This window comes from Scyliorhinus torazame, chromosome 1 (genome assembly GCF_047496885.1).
Source record: "Scyliorhinus torazame isolate Kashiwa2021f chromosome 1, sScyTor2.1, whole genome shotgun sequence".
Lineage (NCBI taxonomy): Eukaryota > Metazoa > Chordata > Chondrichthyes > Carcharhiniformes > Scyliorhinidae > Scyliorhinus > Scyliorhinus torazame.
Genome location: NC_092707.1, coordinates 179,914,946 through 179,939,014, shown reverse-complemented (window position 1 = coordinate 179,939,014; position 24,069 = coordinate 179,914,946). Strand labels below are relative to the sequence as shown.

The 24,069-nt window shown below is 44.0% G+C and overlaps 1 protein-coding gene across 1 annotated transcript; it reads left to right on the top strand.

Annotated features, from left to right (window-relative positions):
- Positions 1 to 63: 63 nt before the first annotated feature.
- Positions 64 to 23,702, top strand: utp11 (UTP11 small subunit processome component). Its single transcript, XM_072501308.1, has 8 exons — positions 64 to 236; positions 7,055 to 7,116; positions 8,021 to 8,123; positions 14,516 to 14,629; positions 18,674 to 18,767; positions 21,382 to 21,512; positions 22,094 to 22,204; positions 23,321 to 23,702. The coding sequence occupies exons 1-8, from the start codon at positions 174 to 176 to the stop codon at positions 23,402 to 23,404; spliced, it is 762 nt and encodes a 253-aa protein (XP_072357409.1). The 5' UTR covers positions 64 to 173; the 3' UTR covers positions 23,405 to 23,702.
- Positions 23,703 to 24,069: the final 367 nt, after the last annotated feature.

Below are 24,069 nucleotides of genomic sequence, written 5' to 3'. Positions count from 1 at the left end.
CCCTCAGCAGAACCCTCTTCGGGTTCCCGGATGCGGCCCCACCCACTTCCAACCTTCTCTCTCTCGCGCGCGCGTCCCCGGGTGGAGGGGGCGCAGCCTCCAAGGCGGAAGACAAACCTTTGACCCCGGAAGCAGCAGTGTGTGTGTGAGAGTGGCTGACGAGGGGACGGAAGATGGCGGCAGCTTTCCGCAAGGCGCAGAAATCGGTGCAGCGGAGCCACCAGGAGCGGAGTCAGGTGAGTGCATCTGTCTCGGTGCAGCCGCTAGATGCAGATGGGGGCCTTTTGATAAATGTTTCAGGAGTTGGATATTCATTTCCGAATGGGAATGTGATAATTACTTCAAAAGACGCAACAAAAACTGGCAGGTCGGCAGTGAAAGAGGGAGGTGGTGGGGCTGATTAGAGCCAGTATGAACAGGAGGGCCAAATTGCCGCGTGTATTGACGTGATTTTCCCCACCTCGGGCTTCAGCCTCTCGCACGGGACAATAGTGGTTGGGGTGTAAAGTCAAACTCTCACTCTACCCCCAGTAATGTAATCAGTTAGCTCAATTCATCTATTTAATTCTGTTTGTTGTATGGTCCAATCTCTCAGTTACCGCCTGCAATGCAGTTTGCTGCCCACGTAAGAGCAACGGTAATAATATATCCCAAACAAAAGCCACACTGGTTACAACTAACTTTAGCATCTCCTGGAGACCCAAGATTGTACAGAGTGAAATGAAAGCGCATTTATTTAGCGTCTTTCATGACCACTGAGCGCCTTTCATGACCAAAGTGTTTCACAACTAATACTTTAGCAATGTGGGGACAAGAGTCAGTATGCGCCGAGCACGGTTCCTCTGACAGCAGCGTCCAGATAATCTGTGTTCAATGGATATTAATAGTTGTAAATAATGAACAGGAAAACTCCCTGATCTTTGCATAATCTGTGTGCCCTTTTACATAATGTGGAGATGCTGGTGTTGGACTGGGGTGAGCACTGTAAGAAGTCTTAAAACACCAGGTTATAGTCCAACAGGTTTGTTTTGATGTCACTAGCTTTCGGAGCGCTGCTCCTTCTTCAGGTTAATGAAGTGGTATGTTCCAGAAATGTTCCATGTATCTTCATGCACAAGTTTGAACAAGACCTACTCACCGCACAGGACCTTCAACCGACGTTATACACCAGATACATTGATGACATTTTTTTCCTTTGGACCCATGGCGAAGAATCACTGAAACGACTACACGATGACATCAATAAGTTCCATCCAACCATCAGACTCACCATGGACTACTCTCCAAAATCAGTTGCATTCTTGGACACACTCGTCTCTATCAAGGACGGTCACCTCAGCACTTCGCTTTACCGCAAACACACGGATAACCTCACGATGCTCCACTTCTCCAGCTTCCACCCTAAACACATTAAAGAAGCCATCCCCTATGGACACGCTCTCCGTATACACAGGCTCTGCTCAGACGAGGAGGAGCATAACCGACACCTACAGACGTTGAAAGATGCCCTCGTACAAACGGGATATGGTGCTCGACTCATCGATCGACAGTTCCAACGCGCCACAGCAAAAAAGCGCACCGACCTCTTCAGAAGACAAACATGGGACACAACCAACAGAGTACCCTTTGTCGTCCAGTACTTGCCCGGAGCGGAGAAACTACGACATCTTCTTCACAGCCTTCAACATGTCATCGATGAAGATGAACATCTTGCCAAGGTCATCCCCACACCCCCACTACTTGCCTTCAAACAACCGCGCAACCTCAAACAAACCGTTGTTTGCAGCAAACTACCCAGCCTTCAGAACAGTGACCATGACACCACACAACCCTGCCATGGCAATCTCTGCAAGACATGCCAGATCATCGACATGGTTACCACCATTACACGTGAGAACACCACCCACTAGGTACGCGGTACATACTTGTGCGACTCGGCCAACGTTGTCTACCTCATACGCTGCAGGAAAGGATGTCCCGAAGCGTGGTACATTGGCGAGACCATGCAGACGCGGCGACAACAAATAACGGACATCGCGCGACAATCACCAGGCAGGAATGTTCCCTTCCAGTCGGGGAACACTTCAGCAGTCAAGGGCATTCAGCCTCTGATCTCCGGGTAAGCGTTCTCCAAGGCGGCCTTCAGGACGCGCGACAACGCAGAATCACCGAGCAGAAACTTATAGCCAAGTTCCGCACACATGAGTGCGGCCTCAACCGGGACCTCTATCTATATATATATATATATATATATATATTTATATTATGTTTCTGGAACATACCTCTTAATTTACCTGAGGAAGGAGCAGCGCTCCGAAGGCTAGTGACATCGAAACAAACCTGTTGGACTTTAACCTGGTGTTATAAGACTTCTTACTGTGCTCTTTTACATATGATTTGGAGAATTGGTTTAATATGTCACCCAGATGAAGCAGTTGACAATAATGCAGCATTCTCCCAACACTGCACTGGTGTCAATCGGGATTATGTGCTCAGGTTCAATTTTGGTGGGAGTGCAAAATTCAGCAGTAGATTAACTGCTTGATGCACCTCCAATTTCCTGTCCTGTTGACTCCAAAGAAAAGACTGACTGGGTGAGCTGTGGCATGGACAGCCCGATAGATTACTGCTTGTTTTAGACCCTACTGAAGTTTAATTGTACCCTTGACATTATCTAAGAAAGAATAAATCACTTTTCCTTCCTTACAATATATATATATATTCAAAAGCTGACCAAACTTGTTATTTACATGGTGAACAAAATACATGAGGACAGCTGATTACAATACAAAACTGATCTGTATTTTACTTTTCTACAATAATGATTGGAGTGAAATTTGACAGACTGATAAGGAAGCAAGTTTTTCCAGAGTGAGCCTTCATATCCTTATCCAACAAACTCCGTCCCTTGCAGTTCATGTCATGTTGACTGGCTTTTTGGAGGTGTGAGCTCCAGGTTTCCACTGCCCTTTCTCTGACAATGCATCCTGACATCACCTCTAAACAACCTAACACTTAATTTTAGGTTCTACTCCTTTTTTATCAATTCCTCCACCGTAGAAATTGGTTTCTCTCTGCCGACCTTATGAATTCCTTCAATCATTTTAAGCACATCAATTGGATCACCCTTAATTTTCTATAAAATTACTGTGGATGCTGGAATCTGAAACGAAAGAGAGAATGCTGGAAAATTTCAGCAGGTCTGACAGCATCTGTCGGGAAAGAAAAGAGCTCACGTTTCGAGTCCGATGACAAAGAGTCATCGGACTCGAAACGTTAGCTCTTTTCACTCCCTAGAGATGCTGCCAGACCTGCTGAGATTTTCCAGCATTTTCCCTTAGAACATAGAACGATACAGCGCAGTACAGGCCCTTCGGCCCACGATGTTGCACGGAAACAAAAGCCATCTAACCTACACTATGCCATTATCATCCATATGTTTATCCAATAAACTTTTAAATGCCCTCAATGTTGGCGAGTTCACTACTGTTGCAGGTAGGGCATTCCACGGCCTCACTACTCTTTGCGTAAAGAACCTACCTCTGACCTCTGTCCTATATCTATTACCCCTCAGTTTAAAGCTATGTCCCTTCGTGCCAACCATTTCCATCCGCGGGAGAAGGCTCTCACTGTCCACCCTATCTAACCCCCTGATCATTTTGTATGCCTCTATTAAGTCTCCTCTTAACCTTCTCTCTAACGAAAACAACCTCAAGTCCATCAGCCTTTCCTCATAAGATTTTCCCTCCATACCAGGCAACATCCTGGTAAATCTCCTCTGCACCCGCTCCAAAGCCTCCACGTCCTTCCTCTAATGCGGTGACCAGAACTGTACGCAATACTCCAAATACTCTTAATTTTCTATAACTGCTTAAGAGTGTTTGTAAATTTGGCACTAAATTGGTAGTGATATGTAGACTGAAGGAAGGCCAATGTGATAAATGAAAATGTTAAAATAGCTGTTTCTTTAAGCTTCGTATTAAAATATATTGTTGGTGTTGAGTAGAAATAATTTTGTGGACCTGTATTGTACCGTACTGTGTGTCATTAGAAAACTGACTGTAAAGTATGAAATGATTTCTCCCTTTAAGTGGAAATGTCCTGGAGTGTGACATTAGGATGTTAGGTTTCAAATTAACCTTGCTCATGCTGATGTCAATTTACTCCTAAATTTCCTGCCAATCTCATTAGTGTGTATTGGAACCTGAATGTTGATTTAGACAAGCAGAGAGCAGCTTGTCACTGGGTCAGAAATCTGTAACTAACTCAGTAACAGCACTCTGGCTGTACCTACACCATATGGCCTGCATGGTTCACCACTACCTCAGACATTTAGGGTGAGGGCAGCAGATGCTGGCTAGCAGTGTTCAAGAACTGTGAACAAATTAAAAAGCAGAAGCAGCTGGGGTGTAAAGAAAGCTCCAAGCTCTCACCATATTGACAGAACAAATATATGAAAATTGAAACCTCAAGCCGTCTTACCATCATTCGTGCACCTTAGGCCTCAGCCAGTTTAAAAACCTGTAATAAGCTTTTCAGTCTCCTGAGATGACTCGTGCTGCTACTATATAAAAAAAAGTTCAAAGAAACAATTCAATGCAATCTCTGAAGTTATTTTTAAAATTTTTAATCACTCCAATCTACCTCCCTCAACTTGCAACCCTAACATTGTCATCAAACCTGTTGACAAGTGTTGTTCTGTTGTCACTTTACAGAACGGCTTTTACCTTGCACAATCTAATCGCCAACTCACTGACACCCTCGCTGCCTGGACCATGATGCCACCATTAAATATCAAGCCACGTTTTCCAGGACTGTCACTGACTTTCCCTCTCCTGGAGATTCATCCCTCCATTGCCTCCAACATCATAATCTCTCAACCCGGGCTCTACCTCCTTCCCAAGATGCACCAACAGGACTGCCCTGGTATACCCATTACCCCACAGAGCTGATTTCTTTGTCTCGGATTACTTTTTCCCCCTTATCCAGTCTCGAACCACCAATATTTCAACAGTTTTGGCCCTTAATGTCTTCTTTTCACCATGGACCTCCAATCGCATGTACATTTCCATTTCTCAGCATGACCTGAGGGCTCTCAGTTTCTTCCTTGAATAGAGATCAAATTAGTTTCTACCTGCCATCAGCTGCCTCTGCCTAGCTGAACTTGTTCTCATTAAACAACAATTCCTTTGACACCGCTCATCTTCAAATAAAAGGTGATGCTATCTGTCCTAGTTATGCCTCCCTATTTTTGAGGTATGTGGATTGTTCTTTGTTCCAGTCTTAGACTCTGGTCTCTTCACACACCTTTTTCCATTTACTGTGTCGGTTTCATTTTCTGCTCTCGCCTTGAACTGGAAAATTTAATTTGCTTTTGATTTGCATCCTTTCCATCTCTGACCCTTCCCTTTCTCATGGTACCTCCTGTGTGAGTGCAACACCTACTCTCTTCCCTCCACCTTTCATACCTCCCAAGGTCCAAAAACTACCTTCAGATGAAACGGCAGTTTACTTCTTTGTTTAGCTTACTGTATTCAGTGCTCACAATGCTCCCTACATGGGGAAGAGTAAACGCAGATTGGGTTGCTTGGCAGAACAGCTGATCAGTTTGTAAGTGTGATCTTGAGCATCCAGTTGCCTGTCATTTTAATTCCCTCTCCCACTCCCACTCTCAGTTCTCCCCTAGACCACCTGCAGTATTCTAGTGCAGCTCAATGGAACAGCAAAGAATAGCACCTCATCTTCCAATTAGGCACTTTGCAGCCTTTCAGAATTCAACAATTTCAGATTGTTAAACTCTCTCTCCTCTCAACCCCTACCAAATCCCATTGGATTGTTATAGTTATTGATAATTCTGTTCCTATTTGCATCTCATGTTGACGTATGAGGAAACTATTATCGTCTCCTTTTGCCCTTTTTTATCATTTAATTTCTCCCCACTTCCAGCCTGTTGTGGACCTTTGCTTTTCTTTCCTGACCTCTTCACTTTCGTTGCCTCGGTACTTAAATTGGGGATGGTAACAGGTTTTCGTAGTCCTGACTAAAGGTTGCGACCTGAAACGTTGACCATGTTTCTCTGTCCACAGATGTTGCCTGCAAAGTATTTCCAGCATTTTCTGTTTTTATTTCATATTTTTGTTCATATTTTTGATGTTATGTTGCAGTACTTTGCTTTTAATTATTTTAAAAGCGCATTTTAAAGCAAAATTGCTCTAAAGCACCAGATAAATGTCTGTCACTTTCCAGACATTTTTTTTTAGCTACACCTAAAATTCTGAGCATAATTGTTCACCCATTTTCGGCCAACCTAACTGCTGGAAATGCACATGACTGACTCGTTAATCTGGTTGGAGTTATTGTAAGAGCTGAGGTGCACAGCATAATCGCTTGCGTGACTCACTTCAACCTGAAGTTCCTTGATCTTTGAAATGAAATGAAATGAAAATCGCTTATTGTCATGAGTAGGCTTCAATGAAGTTACTGTGAAAAGCCCCTAGTCGCCACATTCCGGCGCCTGTTCGGGGAGGCTGGTACGGGAATCGAACCATGCTGCTGGCCTGCCTTGGTCTGCTTTAAAAGCCAGCGATTTAGCCCAGTGTGCTAAACCAGCCCCTTTTATGCTGGGTATTTGCTTTACACCCCAATTGCTCGATTTCTGGGCATGGTAATGCGCAAAATTCCCACTTGTGTCGGGCAGATTCCCGTGTCAAAAGCTGTCTTTTGTCAGTCATCAGTGGCCCGAAGCTCAGGAGCACTTTGCAGTCTGGACATTTGACTCAAATCAGTTAAATCTGACCCGAGTCTATTCCTTCTGAATTGTTAGACTTTGGATTGAAGAACACAAAGCCCCGTCATAGTGGCAGACTAATACCTAGTGCATTAAATGGTTTAACATTAAAATTCTGAGTAGAATAATATATCATCCTAATTAATATGATCAGTGCTATGGGAAATTCTCATTTTAAAAATAAATTTCCGTTCAAAAAATGTTATAAATTGAATTCTAACACTGGTGTTTTCCAGTAACATTATCCTTTTTACCCACTGAGCGCAGCTTGGATCCCGAAAGCGACTGGGTCTGTTGGAGAAGAAGAAAGATTACAAGCTCCGTGCACAGTGAGTGCTTCATAAACCAGAAGTCTATGCTTGAATTGAAGTCCTAATTGTACTTTTATTCAATGTTCTGCCAAGATTTCAGATTTGAACATTTAGAAATCACTATGACGGGGCTTTGTGTTCTTCAATCCAAAGTCTAACAATTCAGAAGGAATAGACTCGGGTCAGATTTAACTGATTTGAGTCAAATGTCCAGACTGCAAAGTGCTCCTGAGCCTATAGACATTACCTGAAAAAGTGCTTTTAAAATGCATTCTGTTTGATATTTTTGACCGATGAGAGAGCAGAATTTTCTGACTATTCTAATATATGTACATTGTGAACTGTCTTAACTTGGATTAATGTATCACTGTTTAAAATGTCCCAAGATAATAATCTTTATTGTCACAAGTAGGCTTACATTAACACTGCAATGAAGTTACTGTGACAAGCCCCTCGTCGCCACATTCCGGCGCCTGTTCGGGTACACAGAGGGAGAATTCAGAAAGTCCAACTTACCTAACAGCACGTCTTTCGGGACTTGTGGGAGGAAACCGGAGCACCCGGAGGAAACCCACGCAGACACGGGGAGAACATGCAGACTCCGCACAGACAGTGACCCAACCCGGGAATTGAACCTGGGACCCTGGCACTGTGAAGCAACAGTGCTAACCACTGCGCTACCGTGCTGCCCAGCATATGGCACGATGTCCCATATTTAAGCTAGTTTGGTGTCATGCTTCGATAGACTTTGATATCTTTGTAATACTCAAAGTCTCCTGAAGGCATGAACAGACGGGGTATAGAAGGATATAGGCGGTTGGTAGGATAAGACACGTGATCGCCGCAGGCTTAGAGTACCGAAGAGTCTGTTCCTGAGCTGTACTGTTCTTTGTTCGTAAAAGTGCTGACTTGCATATTTCAGGGATTACCATCGCAAAAGGAACACTCTAAAGGCATTACGCCAAAAGGCATTCGACAAAAATCCAGATGAATTCTACTTTCGAATGACCAGCACTAAACTCCAGGTAAGATTTTGTTCAGTAATGTATCCTCGGTTTATTATCTGTTGGTGATGTGGCAGTGTATAACTTTGTAAATGATCGTGGATAAGATCCCCTGAAATTAAATGTACTATCCAGTAGAATTCCAAAGATGTTTTCAGTTCTAGCCTGACATTCATTTGACTATATTTGATTGGCTCCAAGTCTTTGGAAAGAAAAATTAGAGCTTAATGAACTCTACGGCTTCAAAATAATTTTTAAAATAACATATACCCTAGATGTTTATGAACTACAGGCCACACAGGGTGAATTACAGGCCACACATGGCCCACAAAGTCATCTTGCAGTACTAATGACACATGGTAGAACTACGAAAGGCACAGTGGTTCGCACTGCTGTCTCCCAGCACCAGGGAACTGGGGTAAATTCCGACCTTGGGTGACTGCCTGTGTGGAGTTGTACGTTCTGTGTCTGCGTGGATTTCCTCTGGGTGCTCCAGTTTCCTCCCACAATCTAAAGGTGTGCAGGTTAGGTGGATTGGCCATGCTAAATTGCCCCTCTGTGTTCAGAGATATGCAGGTTAGGTTACGGGGTTATTGAGGGTGGGTGGGAGAGTGGACCAGGTCAGTGCAAACTCAATGGGCTGAATGCCTACACTGTAGGGATTCTATGGATTCTACCCTGACTAAGCAGTTCACTGAGATTCTTCAAAGTGAAGGCATCAAATCATACAAGCTATACTTAGACATCCTTCCTAAAACAAGCAGTATTTCCCTCCTTTCGACCGAAATGAACAGTCATGGCATCCTCTTCAATCTACCAGACTAAATATGTTTAATGCCATCTTCAGGTTCCAGCCACTCAATTTAACCCAAATTGAATTAATTGTTTGTATGTTGCATGCTTGTTCCATAATCTTTGTTGATAAAGAATTTATGCCCCTTGATATAAATGAACAAAGATGAACTGGCTTTTAGAATACAAGAGCAGGGGTGTACCGTATCAGGCTCTGACCAGGCTCCATTTGGAATATTGTGAGCAGTTTTGAGCCCCGTATCTAAATAAGGATGTACTGGCCTATGAGGGGTCCAGAGGAAGAATTAATGCCAAAATGAAGGACTTGCCACATGAGGAGCAATTGAGGACTCTGGGTCTGTACTCGTTGGGGTTTAGAAGGATGAGGGGAGGGATCTTGTTAAAACTCTCAGAATACTGTGAGGCCTAGATAGAGTGGACGTGGAGAAGATGTTTCTACTCGTAGGAGAGACTAGAGCCCAAGGGCACAGCCTCAAACTGAAGGGATGAACCTTTAAAACTGAGATGAGGAATTTCTTCACTAGAGGGTTTTGAATCTGAGGAACTTATTGTCACAGAATGTTGTGGAGGCTGAGTCGCTGAGTGTCTTTAAGACAGAGATAGATAGGTTCTTGAATAATAAGGGGATCAGGGGTTACTGGGATAACGCAGGAGAATGGGGATGTCAGCCGTGATCGAATGGCGGTGCAGACTCATTGGGCTGAATGCTCCTATATCTTATGGTCTTATCTTTATGTATGTTTTTAAAAAATATATTTTTATTCTCCTTTTTCACATTTTCTCCCGCATTTACACCCATCAACAATAAACAATAATCAGCAAGATATGTCAATCCCCATAATAACAACGATCCCATTCCACCCACCAACCCCCAAACATCAGCCCGCATGTTTACATAAACAAATGACAAAAAGGAATTTGGGATTACCCAGAGCCACCCTTGATCTACACAGCCCCCCCCCCCCCCCCCCCCCAAAAAAAAAACTAATGTTCAATGTTATCCAGTTCTTGAAAGTGCATAATAAATAGTGCCCATGACTTGTAGAACCCCTCCAAGCTTCCCCTCAGTTCGAACTTAACCTTCTCCAGGGTCAAGTATTCCAACAGGTCCCCCCGCCCTGCCAGGGCACTGGGTGGAGAGGCTGCTCTCCATCCCAGGAGGATCCGCGATCAACGAGGCGAAGGCTATGATATCTATCTCCGCACCCGTTTCCAACCCTGGCTGGTCCGACACCCCGAATATGGCCTCCTGGGGACCCGGGTCCAGTTTCACACGCACCACCTTGGAAATTACCCTAAACACCTCCTTCCAGTACTCCCCTAGCTTTGGACAGGACCAAAACATATGAACATGATTAACGGCCCCCCCCCCCCCCCGCAACGCTCACACACATCCTCTACTCCTTCAAAAAATCGGCTCATCCTCTCCCTCGTGAAGTGTGCTCTATATACCACCTTCAGCTGTATCAGCCCCAACCTCGCACATGAGGTGGAGGCATTCACTCTCCGGAGCACCTCACACCAGACCCCCCCCTCTATAACCTCTCCCAGCTCTTCCTCCCACTTTGCTTTGATCCCTTCCTGTGGTGCCTTATCCTCTTCCAAAATAGCTCCGTACACCGCTGACACTGCCCCATTCTCCAGTCCCCTTGTCGTCAACACCTCCTCCATTAATGTGGAGGCCGGTTCCTCTGTGAAGCTCTGTATCTCCTTCCTGGCAAAATCCCGAACCTGCATGTACCTAAACACTTCTCTCTGCTCTAGCCCATACTTCGCTTCCAGCTCCCTCAATCCTGCAAACCGACCAAGAAGAAACAAATCTTTTAGCGTCTTAATCCCCTTCTTTTCCCATTTCCGCAAACTTCCATCCCACCTCCCTGGCTCAAATCTGTGGTTCCCCCGAATCGGCATTTCCCTTGACCCTAAACCCAACCCGAAGTGTTGGCGAAACTGCCTCCAGATTTTCAATGAAGCTATTATTATCGGACTCCCTGAATATTTGCCTGGAGCTATCGGGAGCGGCGCTGTTGCTAGTGCCTTCAGTCCCGTCCCCCTGCACAAACTCTCCTCCATTCTGACCCACTGAGAATCAACCCCTCTGACCCAGCTCTGCACCTTCTCCACATTCGCTGCCCAGTAGTAGTACAACAGGTTCGGGAGACCCAAACCCCCTGCCTGCCTCTTTTCCCCTCTTTCCCCCCCTCCCCCCCCCCCCCCCCCCCTGTAGCAGCACCTATCTCACTCTGGCCACCTTCCCTCCCCATATGAATGAGGTAATCCTTCCCTCAATCTCCCTGAAAAAAGACTTTGGCAGGAAAATCGGTAGGCATTGAAAAATAAACAGGAATCGTGGCATTCCGACCCCTTGACTCCAGCCAGCAAAGCCTTCCCCACCACAAAAAAGTTGATCCGCGATTATACCTTATGGACCGCTGAGAAAAACGAGTACTCCCGTTCCCTTGGGTGCAGGAACCTCAAAGGGTCCACCACTCCCATTTCCACCATTAGCCCAGCCAGCGCCTTCGCCCGCCCCCCCCCCCCCCCCCCCCCCCCGATGGGCCCAGCCAGCCTGGCCGTGATCTGTCCAACCTTGGCTCCTGCACCAAGTTCCAGTCCCCCCCACAATCATCTCATGCGTGTCCAAGTCGGGAATAGCTCCAATCACCTTCCTCGCGAATCCCACATCGTCCCAATTGGGACCGTATACACTTAACAGCGCCACTAATCTCCCCTCCAGCGCCCCTGCCACAATCACATGCCTACCCCCCTGGATCTGCCACCACCTTCTCCATCTGGAAGCGTACCCTTTTGCTGACCAACACCGCTACCCCTCGAGCCCTTCCATCAAATCCAGAGTGAAACACTTGGCTAACCCAGCCCTTTTTAAGTCTCACCTGGTCCTTCACCCTCAAGTGAGTCTCCTGCAGCTTTGCTACATCGGCTTTCAAACTTTTAAGATGTGCAAGCACCCTTGACCTCTTGACTGGACCTCCTAACCCTCTCTCGTTCCACGTGACTATCCTTACTGGAGGTCTCTCACCCTCTCTCCCGCCCCCCCCCCCCCCCCCCCCCCCACCTTTCTTATCCACCATCACCACGCCACCGGGCCCCATAAGGCTGACCCGCCCCCCCTACAAGAGCATCCTCCAACATCCCTCCTTCCACCCCCTCTTGCTCGCCTCGTAGGCCCATTGAAGCCTGCTATCCAGGCTCCAACGTCGCAGTCCTCCTCTCACCTCACCCCCGTTCACTAACTGACTCTAGTTAGCTAGCGCTAGTGGCTCCCCCCCGCCAAGACCTCTCGCCCCCTTCCACCCAGTCCCAGAGAAAGAAACTCCAAAACAAACCCAACAATCCAACCCCTACAATTCACTCACATAACATCTAACTGTCGCAACACAGAACGCCATTAACTTAAACTCTGTAACAATGCAAAGAGAAGTAAATTTCAATACAAATCAGTAAAAAGAAAGTTGTAACATTTGTACATTTTCCGGCCGCTCAAACACAGTCCACAGTCTCTCTTCCAGTTCCGCTCTTCACGTCTGTCCCAAGCCTTCTGCCCTCACGAACGCCTCAGCCGCCTCCGCTGTCTCAAAATAAAAGTCTTTGGCGTTATATGTTACTCTCAACTTCGCCGGGTACACCACACCCAATCTCACCCCCTTCTTGTACAAAGCTGCCTTCACTCGCCCAAACGACGCTCATCTTTTTGCCAACTCCACCGTCAAGTCCTGGTAGATCCGAACCGCAGTACCATCCCACAGCACCTCGCGCTCCTGCTTCGCCCAGCTTAATACCTTCGCCTTCATGCAAAACTTATGGATGCAGATAATTACTGCCCTTGGTGGCTTGTTCACTTTGGGCTTCGGCCTTAATGACCGATGAGCTCGGTCCAGCTCGCACAGGGTGGGGCTCTCGCCCTCCCCCATCAGCTCCGCCAACTTCTTAGCAAAGTATTGCATTGGCCTTGGGCCCTCTCCCTTCGGGTAAGCCCACAATTCTCACATTGTGCCGCCTTGAGCGGTTTTCCAAGTCTTCCAGCTTTGCTCGGAGTCCTCTGTTAACCTCCACCACCCTCCGCAGCTCGTCCCCCATCGAGGTGACCTGGTCGCTGTGTCGTGTCGTGGCCTCCTCCACCTCCTTCATCTCGCGCTGCTCTCTCACCTCGGCCGATGCCTTTGCCACCTCCACCCTCATCAGGCCGATTGCCCCCTCCACCAATGACCTCAACACGACCGCCGTCTCTTTCCTCAAGGCCTCCATGTGCCTCACAAACTGTTTTTACAGCTCCACCGCCATCACCTCGGTCATCTTCTCCACCGTAAGTAGTGCGGCCCCGCCTTGCAGTTCGGCTTCCGCCATCCTGTCAACAGTTTTGCTCGTCTTCTCCTTCGGCTGCGAACCCGCATTTCCTCCTTTCCTCGACGCTGCTCTTCACATCCTTTAGCGGCTTATTGTTTTTTATCTTCTTTCTTTTCTCCTCTCTCCCCCTTCACCCTCCTGTCCTTCATCAATCTGACTTTTTTTTTTGAAAAAAAAGGGGGAGAGAAAAAAAAAACTTTCACCAAACTTCCTTAAACTTTCTTTCTCCTCTGCATTCACCCAGAGTTCCCCTGGACCAGGCTTCAACCACCTTCCTTGGTGGGAACCATCCGACGTGGGGCACCCTCCCTACATAGTGCTCGAGCCTGCTGCCTCAGCCTCCTCGTAGCTCCGCCCCCGCTGCTCTAACCTGCCGCGCCGGGCCCAGCGCGCCCGACACCCGCGCGGGGTTCTTCGCCGGTTTTTAAACCGGCCCCGCTGGCTGCTCGTGACGGCCCCAAAGGCCAACGATAGTCGGGGAGTGCGTGAGGACTCTGGGATTTCCCCAAAATCGCCGCGAATCGCGGCCACTGGCGGGATCTCTTGTTGTTGCGGCCGCCCTGCTCGCCCACGCCACCGGAAGTCTCCTTTTATATATGTATGTATTAGCAGAAAGCAATTCGAGGAAGATGGGGTTCATGTGCAAGTTAATATTTCTTCTTGTGTGCCCTGGAATAGCTGATGCATTTTATGTTGTACATCAAGGCAAATTTATATTACATGCCCAAGTGCAAACTACTTGACATCCTGGACACTGATGCAGTCGTTCACACAGCTGCCATGTCATTATTATTGCATTGCCATGTTATTGCACACCAATCCTCTGCTAATACTGTACATCATACAATTCTCAACATGTATCCTGGAGCGAACGCTCCTTGTCTGTGCTGGATCTACTCCTGCTGATGAGTAAGCTTTAGAATTAGCGCATCCCAGTTGTGACCTATCAGCGTCATTATCAAAAATGTATATTTTGCAAATGCAGTAGCAGCTTCCACTTTTAAATGAGAATAGACTGTGTTTAATCTGTTCCCATCTGTAATTTTATTTGATTAGTGTATTACTTTAAAATCTTTTTGTCCTTCGAGTACTCACTGTACCTATATTATTCAAATGGACACGTTATGTTTGCTCACACTCGTCAAGATGTTTTTCCTTGGTCTAAAGGAATAGTGACTGTTTTGCTCTATTCCTCCATTCAGTTTTAGAAATATTTTCCAATGTTTTCTGTTTAGGATGGCGTTCACATCATCAAGCAGCCTAGAGAGGAAGTCACAGAGGAGCAGCTGAAGATCATGCGGACACAAGATATTAAATACGTGGAAATGAAACGGGTTGCAGAGTCAAAGGTGACTTCATTTGTTGTTGTTTTGACTTCTTCCTGGTGGTTTTGTAAGAATGCCTCCTTCAGTTCAATGAAATTGACAATGCATCATCAAACATTTAATTTGTTGCAGCATTTTTCAACGTAACCATTCTGATATTCCCAGTTATAGCATGTGCTACACTTCCCCCTTCTCTGGTTTGAAGGGGGAAAAAAGCTACACCTTTAAGGCAACCTTTTGTGACCTTGGCAGAAACATTACCCACTGATTGACTAACTGCTTTGTCCCCATTTTTGCACCCTTTTAGGGAATCTTTCTTTAATTGTAGTGGTCACAGTGGCCACTTGGTGGCACTAGCACATTTTTACTGATATTTGAATTTTTCACACTTTTGCATTGGAAGAAAAATCTGTAAGTTCAGTTACTGTTTAAAACTTATCTAATACCCATAGCTGCTGCTTTATAATTTCATAGAATTTACAGTGCAGAGGGAGGCCATTTGGCCCATCGAGTCTGCACCGGCTCTTGGAAAGAGCATCCTACCCAAGGTCAACACCTCCACCCTATCCCCATAACCCAGTAACCCCACCCAACACTAAGGGCAATTTTGGACACTAAGGGCAATTTATCATGGCTAATCCACCTAACCTGCACATCTTTGGACTGTGGGAGGAAACCGGAGCACCCGGAGGAATCCCATGCACACACGGGAGGCTGTGCAGACTCCGCACAAACAGTGACCCAAGCCGGAATCGAACCTGGGACCCTGGAGCTGTGAAGCAATTGTGCTATCCACAATGCTACCGTGCTGCCCAACTTGTTTATTTTTCAGGTCAACATTACATTACTTTAGTAAATTAGAGTGAGGAAAGTTTTATGGAATCTGCATTACACCAGTAGGGCTGGTTGCAAGGGAGAAAGATGGTATATCACAGAAGAAACAAGCAATCAAGCTTAATGTTAGAAATATTGATGCCAGCTGGTTATTGTTAAGGGTTCCTCCTCTGAAAGGTTTGGCTTCTGGTATTTAACTGGCTGATTTAGCACAGTGGGCTAAATAGTTGGCTTTTAAAGCAGGCCCAGGCAGGCCAGCAGCACAGGTTCAATTCCTGTATCAGCCTCCCTGAACAGGTGCTGGAATGTGGCGACCAGGGACTTTTCACAGTACTACTTGTGACAATAAGCGATTTTCATTTCATTTCATTTTCTTGAACCAGATCTTCACCCGTCGCATATTAAAAATGGTGGGCCAGATGAGCACGTCCCGTCCCCATTTCTAACATCCCATTTTTGCCAGCAATGGAAAGGGGGCAAGACATGATTCACATAGGATGGAAACCTGAACTCAGTGGACCATTTGAACTTGGTGCTCGAATTCAAACAGACCCCATCTTGGTTGTTGTAAGGGCCTTAATCCACTCTGGGAGGCACGAATTGATGAAGTCGACGTAAATGCTCTTTTAGGTTGGATAAATACTGTATGACTCATTGTCTGAATTTTTTTTAAACCTCCCTCCCTTTAAACTGTGGAAAGAAAACTGGTAGTTTTGTTGTTGATCCAACGTTCATCTTTCCAGCGGGAAAATTGCGTGATGGGGCGCTTTAAACTGAAGCGGGTCTATCAAGTTGCAAAGTGGGCTGAACAACTGGCTTGTAATGCAGAACAAAACCAGCAGCGCGGGTTCAATTCCCGTACCGGTCTCCCTGAACAGGCGCCGGAATGTAGTGACTAGGGGCTTTTCACAGTAACTTCATTGAAGCCTACTTGTGACGATAAGTGTGAAATACCAGAAGCCAATCCTTTATTATTCCGTTGGGAAATTTGCTACTCCAGTTACCTGCCTCGGTAGCAAAGTTCCGGCTCAAATCTGTTTCCAATTTTTGTATCCTTTCCAAGTACTGCCTGCAGCTGTCAACACCATTTTACCTGAATAGCCAGTTAGTTGCAATATTATCTTGTCCAGAGATTAATTGCAGACCGATTTGTAGTCTATTTTTAGTCCTAATTTTTATTACTAGTTTAGGCATTCTTGAGCTGAATACCAGCAAAGGATCTTGCATCTTGATTTAGTCCATATATTATTTTGAATAATATTTTACTTGCCATCTCATTCTAAGCATCAGAGGGATGAGGGTCATTGACCATCAAGATTGATTAAGGACGTTTGAAATTGGTTTTAAATAACCTGCATTGCTGATTCAGAATGATCAGTTTACAATATTTGTAGAATATACATATGAATAATCTTTTATAGAGTTACAACTTGTGCTGTGGAGCCTGTCAGTATTCCCTCTAGTGTAGCACTAAACAATATAAACCATGGAAGTGTAGCATTGACTCTGCAGCCCATGCTCATTTGGCTTGCGTGTTCTAATTGATCTTAGCGCCTCTCGTGTCCAAGGAGAGGGTAAAACACAACCACAAGGTCAGATCTTGGCACAGGCAAACATTTCTCCAAAGATTACATATGAAGTGTGGCCTCTAGTCTAAGACACAGGATGGCCCAGTGACCAACATGACTCTTTATTACTCCTCCTCTTCCACCCCATGTCAGGATGGTGATGGGAGGTACAGAGACATAAAGGCCTTTGTCTAGATTGTACAATTCTGGTCAAATGTTTTGCTGATGCCTCTTTGCTCCTGATGATGATTCGGACTGTACCTCACTACCACATCAGTTGCTCCGCATTGTACTTTAGGACTAGCTATTTGATATCAAGTCAAGAGCACTAGGGGACAGCAGCCATCATTATTATAAGTCCTAACATAAACTCTCCTATATTACTGCCTCCATCTACACAGTGAGACCATGAGTAACTCTGGCTTCCTGTTTGAGCTGCATTTCACTCCCCATGTGCTATCCATTAACAATGTTCTCACTTCCATCTTAATAAATTTCATCCACTTTGCTTGCTACTTCAGCACACTGGTTGAAATCTTTATACAAGATTTTGCTATCCTAGACTCCCCCCACCCCCAAAGTTTCATTGCTCATCTCTTGTCCATGAACCTTAATGTCTGCAAAACTCCGCATATCCTGGCCTGTTTTCCCCCTTGTTGGAGAATCTAGAACTAGGGAGTAGTTTCAAAATCGGAGATCTGTTTAAGACTGAGATGAGGAGGAATTTATTTTCTGAGTGGGTCTTTAGTATTTGAAATTCTCATTCCCAGTAAGCAGTGGCGGCTGGGTCATTAAATATATTCAAGGTTGAGTAAGACAGATTTTTGATTAGTAAGACAGATTTTTGATTGACAAGGGATACGAAGGTTATGGCAGGCAGGGAAGTGGAGTTTAGATCACAACCAGATCTTATTGAATGACGGAACAGGCTTGAGTGGCTAAATGGCCTACTCCTATTATGTTCTTTGCCCATCAACCACATGCACACATCATCTTCCTATACACTCCCAGGCGAATGCCACCCTAAATTAACAAACTCTTTGCCCCATCTGTGGTAGCGATTTCACCTGTCACAACCTTGTTCTCTAGATATCATTCCATAAACCACACCCATTATTTCACACTTTTTTTTTTTTTCCTTTCAACATTTCAAAACCCATCTTTTGTGACTAATATTTTAGCCACTTATCCTAACTCTTCCATGATGGCTTCGTTTCTATTCCTTTTAATAAAAAACGTCACCCGATTTTGGACATTTTCTACATAATGGTGTTGCATGAATTGCTTTGTAGCTCAGGTCCGCAACACTAAAGGCATCATACTCCAGTGTCAAAGTATAGTGAGTGAACAAAAGGCAAAACATTTTGTGCTGACTTCCTCTGGCCTGCAGCTCAGAAAATGTCAGGCTCTGGCCAAAATGCACAAGTGCCTCATCCACCGTAATTAACCCAAAATGGACTCCAGGATTTCTGACAATTGGGTGTTAGTTTTTTAGACAGTCGGATAAAATAGATCTGCACTTTTAATATCTTTCAAGGTACCACATGCTTTTTCACAGATTTAATAATGGCTTTTATTCTGGAAAAGTAAACAGTGGGAATATTGAGCCTGCTGTGAAGTCTCCTGTGTGCTGATTTGATGATGTGAATTTCCAATACATTTGCAGAAAATTGAAAGACTGAAGTCTGAACTCCATCTTTTAGAGGCTGACGGAAAACCCCCCAATAAGCACATCTTCTTCTGCAAATCTAAAAAGGAAGGTGCTGTATCATGTTACATATTCTTGTGACCTGTGTATGAATTTTCAGCTTGGCTCTTTATTTAGTCATGAAGATTTAACTTGTGATACAAGGAATGATTATTTGAATGTGTTAAGTAATAGAGATGCATCGCTTTGGACCATTTCTGTATTGTTCTGAGAAACATGGTCGTACATTCGATTCAATTTCAACTAATTTAAAAATATAACAAACTCCTCTTACCCTTAAGGGTGAGTTTCCTTTTCCAGATTTGGTCCCATGTGTGTGATATATTGCACAAATAAGCAATTTTTTAATTGAGGGAGGTGCGCCATGATCTATCCCGGGATGGAACCCCACACCATGGCCACATATGCATGCTCAGTAGAGTACAAACTCTGGCTGCTTTCTCTTCAATTCCTTAACCCAGGGGCACTGAGGCCGGCTGAGATCGCTTGAGTCAGCACAGCCCAGTGACCCAACCCGGATCCCCCTTAGTGTTGGCTCGGTTACTCCCTAGATAATCTTGCTGAGCCACATTGAGGACATTCCTTTAGGGACCAAAGCAATATTTCTTCTACACTCAAAATAGAAAAATCCAAAAACATTTAATTGGATTAAGGAATGGTCTACAACACTAACTGATTCCTGCTTTGGAATGTTAAAAAATAATAAGGCTTAATATGAAAGATCTTTGAAAGTTGAAAATATATTTTGTTGCTCAAAGAATTGGTCCTCGAGTGTAGTACATTTATTTGTTCAGCTGCAAGTGGCTCATTTGCAAGCCCTTGCTGACAAAATCAGATTCCATGTGCCTGATAGTTATAGAAACGAGGTGCTGTTAATAAGGAGTGTTGGTCTGAAGATGAAATCATGGATTGTTTGTTGGAGCAGCATGACGAATCTTTCTCTGTTTCTGCCTCTTATTGTATCTGACCTGGAAGCGTGATGGTGACAAAATGTAAAATGAATAATTATGCTCTATTATCCAACCCTGTTGTCAGTTGTCTCTGGATGGTCACTATGTGAAAATATTGGTAGAAGGAAGGAATGTTGCATTTTAGCTATCTTTTTTCAGGGTTCCTGAGTTATTTTAATTGCTTTCACAGGCGATTGCAGTTATCCGTCAAATACAATATAAAACATATAGCAACATATATAATTTATTCCTCACCATTTAATTATGTGCTAATTTAAGTTCCTTGCACACTTCTATGGAAATGTACTCCAGTCCTGCTAGTGAATCCTCAACAGACCCGCATAATTTATGGAATATTAGTAACATGAGCCTAAAAACTGGCACATAAAAAGAGTTACCATTATCTTGAAAGAATGATCTTTGTGTTCTAGTTGCATCTCTATTATATTTGTGTACCCTGTTTTTTGAACGTGACTTTTTGTTTCGCGGTTCAAAATGGATGACTTCTAACTTAGTTGTGCTGAAATCCATCCGCCGCAGTTTTGCCCAACCAATTTATCTCTGCAAATTTATGCTCCAGCATACACAAATGACTATGCATCATTGGCAAACTTGAATGTGTGGCTGCGTCTTTTATGACGTGGATAACAAATATAATTAATTAAGACCCCAGGACCGATATGAGACACCATTTGCCACTTCCAAACGAGTATATATCCATTATCTGTATATCCTATTTTCTAGCCTAAGCTGGTCAATAATTTTCCTTCGATTCCGTAAACTTTAATTTTAGCAAACCATCTTATGAGTTGGGGGGAAGAGGTACCATGTTCACAGGCACTCAGTACCTGTTAAGAGCCACCCCCCTCTTGCTACCAATGTCCCCCCCCACTATCATCACTCAATCTGTAGCCTGGGATCCAGTAACGATCCGCCGCATCAGCTGGGTGTCATACTGGTAGCAGCTTCCACCTCCCCAGTTGTACAGTCGTGCAATGGAACTGCAGGCCTCTTATTGCCAGAACCTCATGCTGGTCAGGACTTCTGTCCCTGAGGTCCTTGTTCCCAGGAAATGCCTAGTGCTGTCCAGCTAAGTGCCTGAGTGCACTTAATTCAGCGTGCCTACCCTGAAAGAAGTAGCCCTGAAAGAAGTTGCACAGTACTTTCTCCAGTTTTCTAGTCTGGGTGTGACCTCTCCAGAAGTGAAAGCATTTGCCAGTCTTTAGTGTCATTAATTTTTCCTCATGTATTTTTGTTAGTGAGTTCCAGTTCTTGATTCATTATTAATTCCCCTCAGCTATATTATCTTTTTCCTCTACTATGACGATGGATGCCAAGTACTTCAAAAAGCTTGCTATCTGATTTTTTAAAAACCTCGCATTGCCCTTGACTTACCCTTTTTCTTCTAAAATAATACACTTTCCTAACATCCCCAGACCCCCCTCCCTTCACTCCGTCCCTTTACTCCGTCAAAGTAAGGTCAACTGTAGTATCGCACACTTCTGTGCTAGTTGAAATAAAGAGTGCACTGATTATCATTCCTGGGGCATCTTTGGTCTGTATGGCACCTTACTATCCCTGACAGAGCTTTAATTGTATGATTCCTGTTGTTTGCAAGGTGCATTGATGGCAGAGCAAACATGTTATTGTTCTGTCCTAATCTTTGATTGCTCCATTACAATACTTGAAAAAGCTCTCATTTAAATTTGTGCACAGTGAAGGAATTTGACTTGGCAAAGCGCCTCAATACCGTACCAGAGCTGTTAGACAGAGTGTATAACCGACCAACGATCGAAACCTTGCAGAAGGAAAAAATTAAAGGAGCCACACATCCCAAGGCACTTGAGGTAATAGAAATCACATTCAGGTTAAAATATACTTAAAATAAGAGCGATCACTTGGGCTCACTAAGGCAATGGTAGCATTTCAAAAAGCTGATTGGGCATTATCTTGGCATTTCGACAATCTGACAATCATTTGAAACGTGTGACTGTTAATTTGCAGAGGGTCATTGTTCTAGCTGTGAGAAACAGCATGCCCATGTTTCACAAAATGTAGCATTGCAACAATTGTTGTTCATTCGTTCTTGCATTCTCTGTGTCGATTAAAGTATATTCTTTGAAGACAAAATGACTGATCATGCTGTTATGCAACAAATTTTTAAAAAAATGTTGGGGAAACCGGCCATTAATTTATCTAGATCAATATCATTGCAACAATTGTTCATTCGTTCTTGCATTCTCCGTGTAAATTAAAGTATATTCTTTAAAGATAAAATGACTGATCATGCTGTTCTGCAACTATTTTTTTTTTTAATGTAGGGGAAACCGGCAATTAATTTATCCAGATCAATCTTGAGCTTTCCTCTTTTCTGCACTTTTCCGGTTACTCACCTTTTATCCTCACAATTTGTAATTTGCTCTTTCAGAAACTTGCTCGACAGAGAAAGCACCAATATACCCTGCTGCAACAGCACATTGAGAGAGAGAAGAAGATGTTCGTAGTGGCCCAGAAAATACAGACTCAAAAAGACCTCATGGTAAGTATATAGAGCTCATCATTTTTCAGAAATGTTGTGGATTTTATAGATCTGTTCAGGTGGCCGTGTCATTGTTCACTATAACTTTTTGTAATTTCAAAGCTAAGATCAAATGTTAAATGTCTAACCTGAAGCCATTTTAAGGATGACTACAACTTTTGGATAGGTAAGGCCCTTCTTTCTTAAACTAAACCTAACATTTCCTTTCCTGGAATGGAAGCAGTAAAGCTACAGATGGAAAGAGAGTGAGGTAGAGTGTTTCATTTTGTCCAGTGCTGAAATATATTTAATGTCGGAGTACCTCCGATCAATTATGGGTTAAGTCTACAATTTAGCATACATTGCCATCTGCCTACAAGACTATATGGAAGACTTGATATCAGCTTAATAATTTCAAAAAGGGAGTTTGGTTGTATGAAATTTACATTAGAATTCTCAAATAATCCATTGGGCAAATATTACTCTTTTACACCATTGTAGGAAATCAGCCCTTACTGGAATCTGGATCACATTTCCAAGCAGACACTGTCTAGCTTTTAAAACAAGAAACACTTATTTGTATACGCCATAGTGATTGTGATCTAAGTGCATTTGTACACATGTTAAAGCAGATGAATTACCTGTGTTTAGTAACAAATGTCATTTTAAAACCTTCAATTTCTTTTGAGGGCACCAATTAATTAATTTGTGTAGGGTGGCAAAGTGACGCAGTGATTAGTCCTGCTGTGTCACGGCACCAAGGCCCCGGGTTCGATCCCGGCCCCGGGTCATTGTCTGTGTGAAGTTTGCACATTCTCCCTGTGTCTGCACGGGTCTCACCCCCACAACCCAGGGTAGGTGGATTGGACATGGTAAATTGCCCCTTAATTGGGGGAAAAAAATGAATTGGGAGCTTTAACTTTGTGTTTTTTTTTCAAAACAATTTATTTGTGATATTTTAATGCAGCCTTTAGCCAAAGAAAAATAAACCATAAATAAGTGCAGATAACATGTGCTTTTGTGAAATGGTACAAATTACAAAATCAAACTCAGAATTCCAAATCAAATGAATTAATTTGCTGCGTTCTGTGCTTTGCATGTGTTGATAAAAACATCTATCATGATTTTTTTTCACAGGACAAGACCCGGAAGGTGAAAGTAAAGGAAGAAACTGTGAACTCTCCGGCCATTTACAAATTCCAATCTGAGAGAAAACGCTGACATGTCTTCAATGGGCAGTTAGAATATTGCATAATGAGTTACCCTTTTCATGAAGATTTTCTGAGAAGATTGGGTTTCAAACCTCTGTGTCTTTTTGTGACATTTAAGATTTATTGGCTGGCTGTTGTCACTGTAACATTGAATGGGAAGGAAGCCTTTATTTTGGGTGACATGCTTTCTGTTGAATGTTGTAAATTGGTCACCAGAACGTAAAGCCATCAACATTTGCATTGAGTTTGGATGCGATTTAGAAGTATGGTATCAATCTCATACTTTCAAATAAACAATCTGATGTCAACTGACAGAAAAAGTATTTTTTGTTTACCAATGGGTTTTCTGAAGATAATGTTTGGGTAAAAGAAAAATGCATGAGTATACACAGGCACAATTAAAAGTTTATGATAACACCATAACTAACTAAAAGCCATAATAAATAAGGGCTAATTTGGAGGTGGTTGTAAGTAGCTTCAGTCTCCCATATTAATAATAATTTATTGTCACAAGTAGGCTTGCATTACACTGCAATGAAGTTACTGTGAAAAGCCCCTAGTTGCCACATTCTGGCTCCTGTCTGGGTACACAGAGGGAGAATTCAGAATGGCCAATTCGCCTTACAGCACATCTTTTGGGACTTGTGGGAGGAAACCGGAGCCCCAGAGGAAACC

Coding starts and splice junctions, on each gene's coding strand:
- utp11 (XM_072501308.1), top strand. CDS start 174: ATGGCGGCAGCTTTCCGCAAGGCGCAGAAATCGGTGCAGCGGAGCCAC. Junction 237..7,054: donor GCCACCAGGAGCGGAGTCAG/GTGAGTGCATCT, acceptor CACTGAGCGCAG/CTTGGATCCCGAAAGCGACT. Junction 8,124..14,515: donor TGACCAGCACTAAACTCCAG/GTAAGATTTTGT, acceptor TTTTCTGTTTAG/GATGGCGTTCACATCATCAA.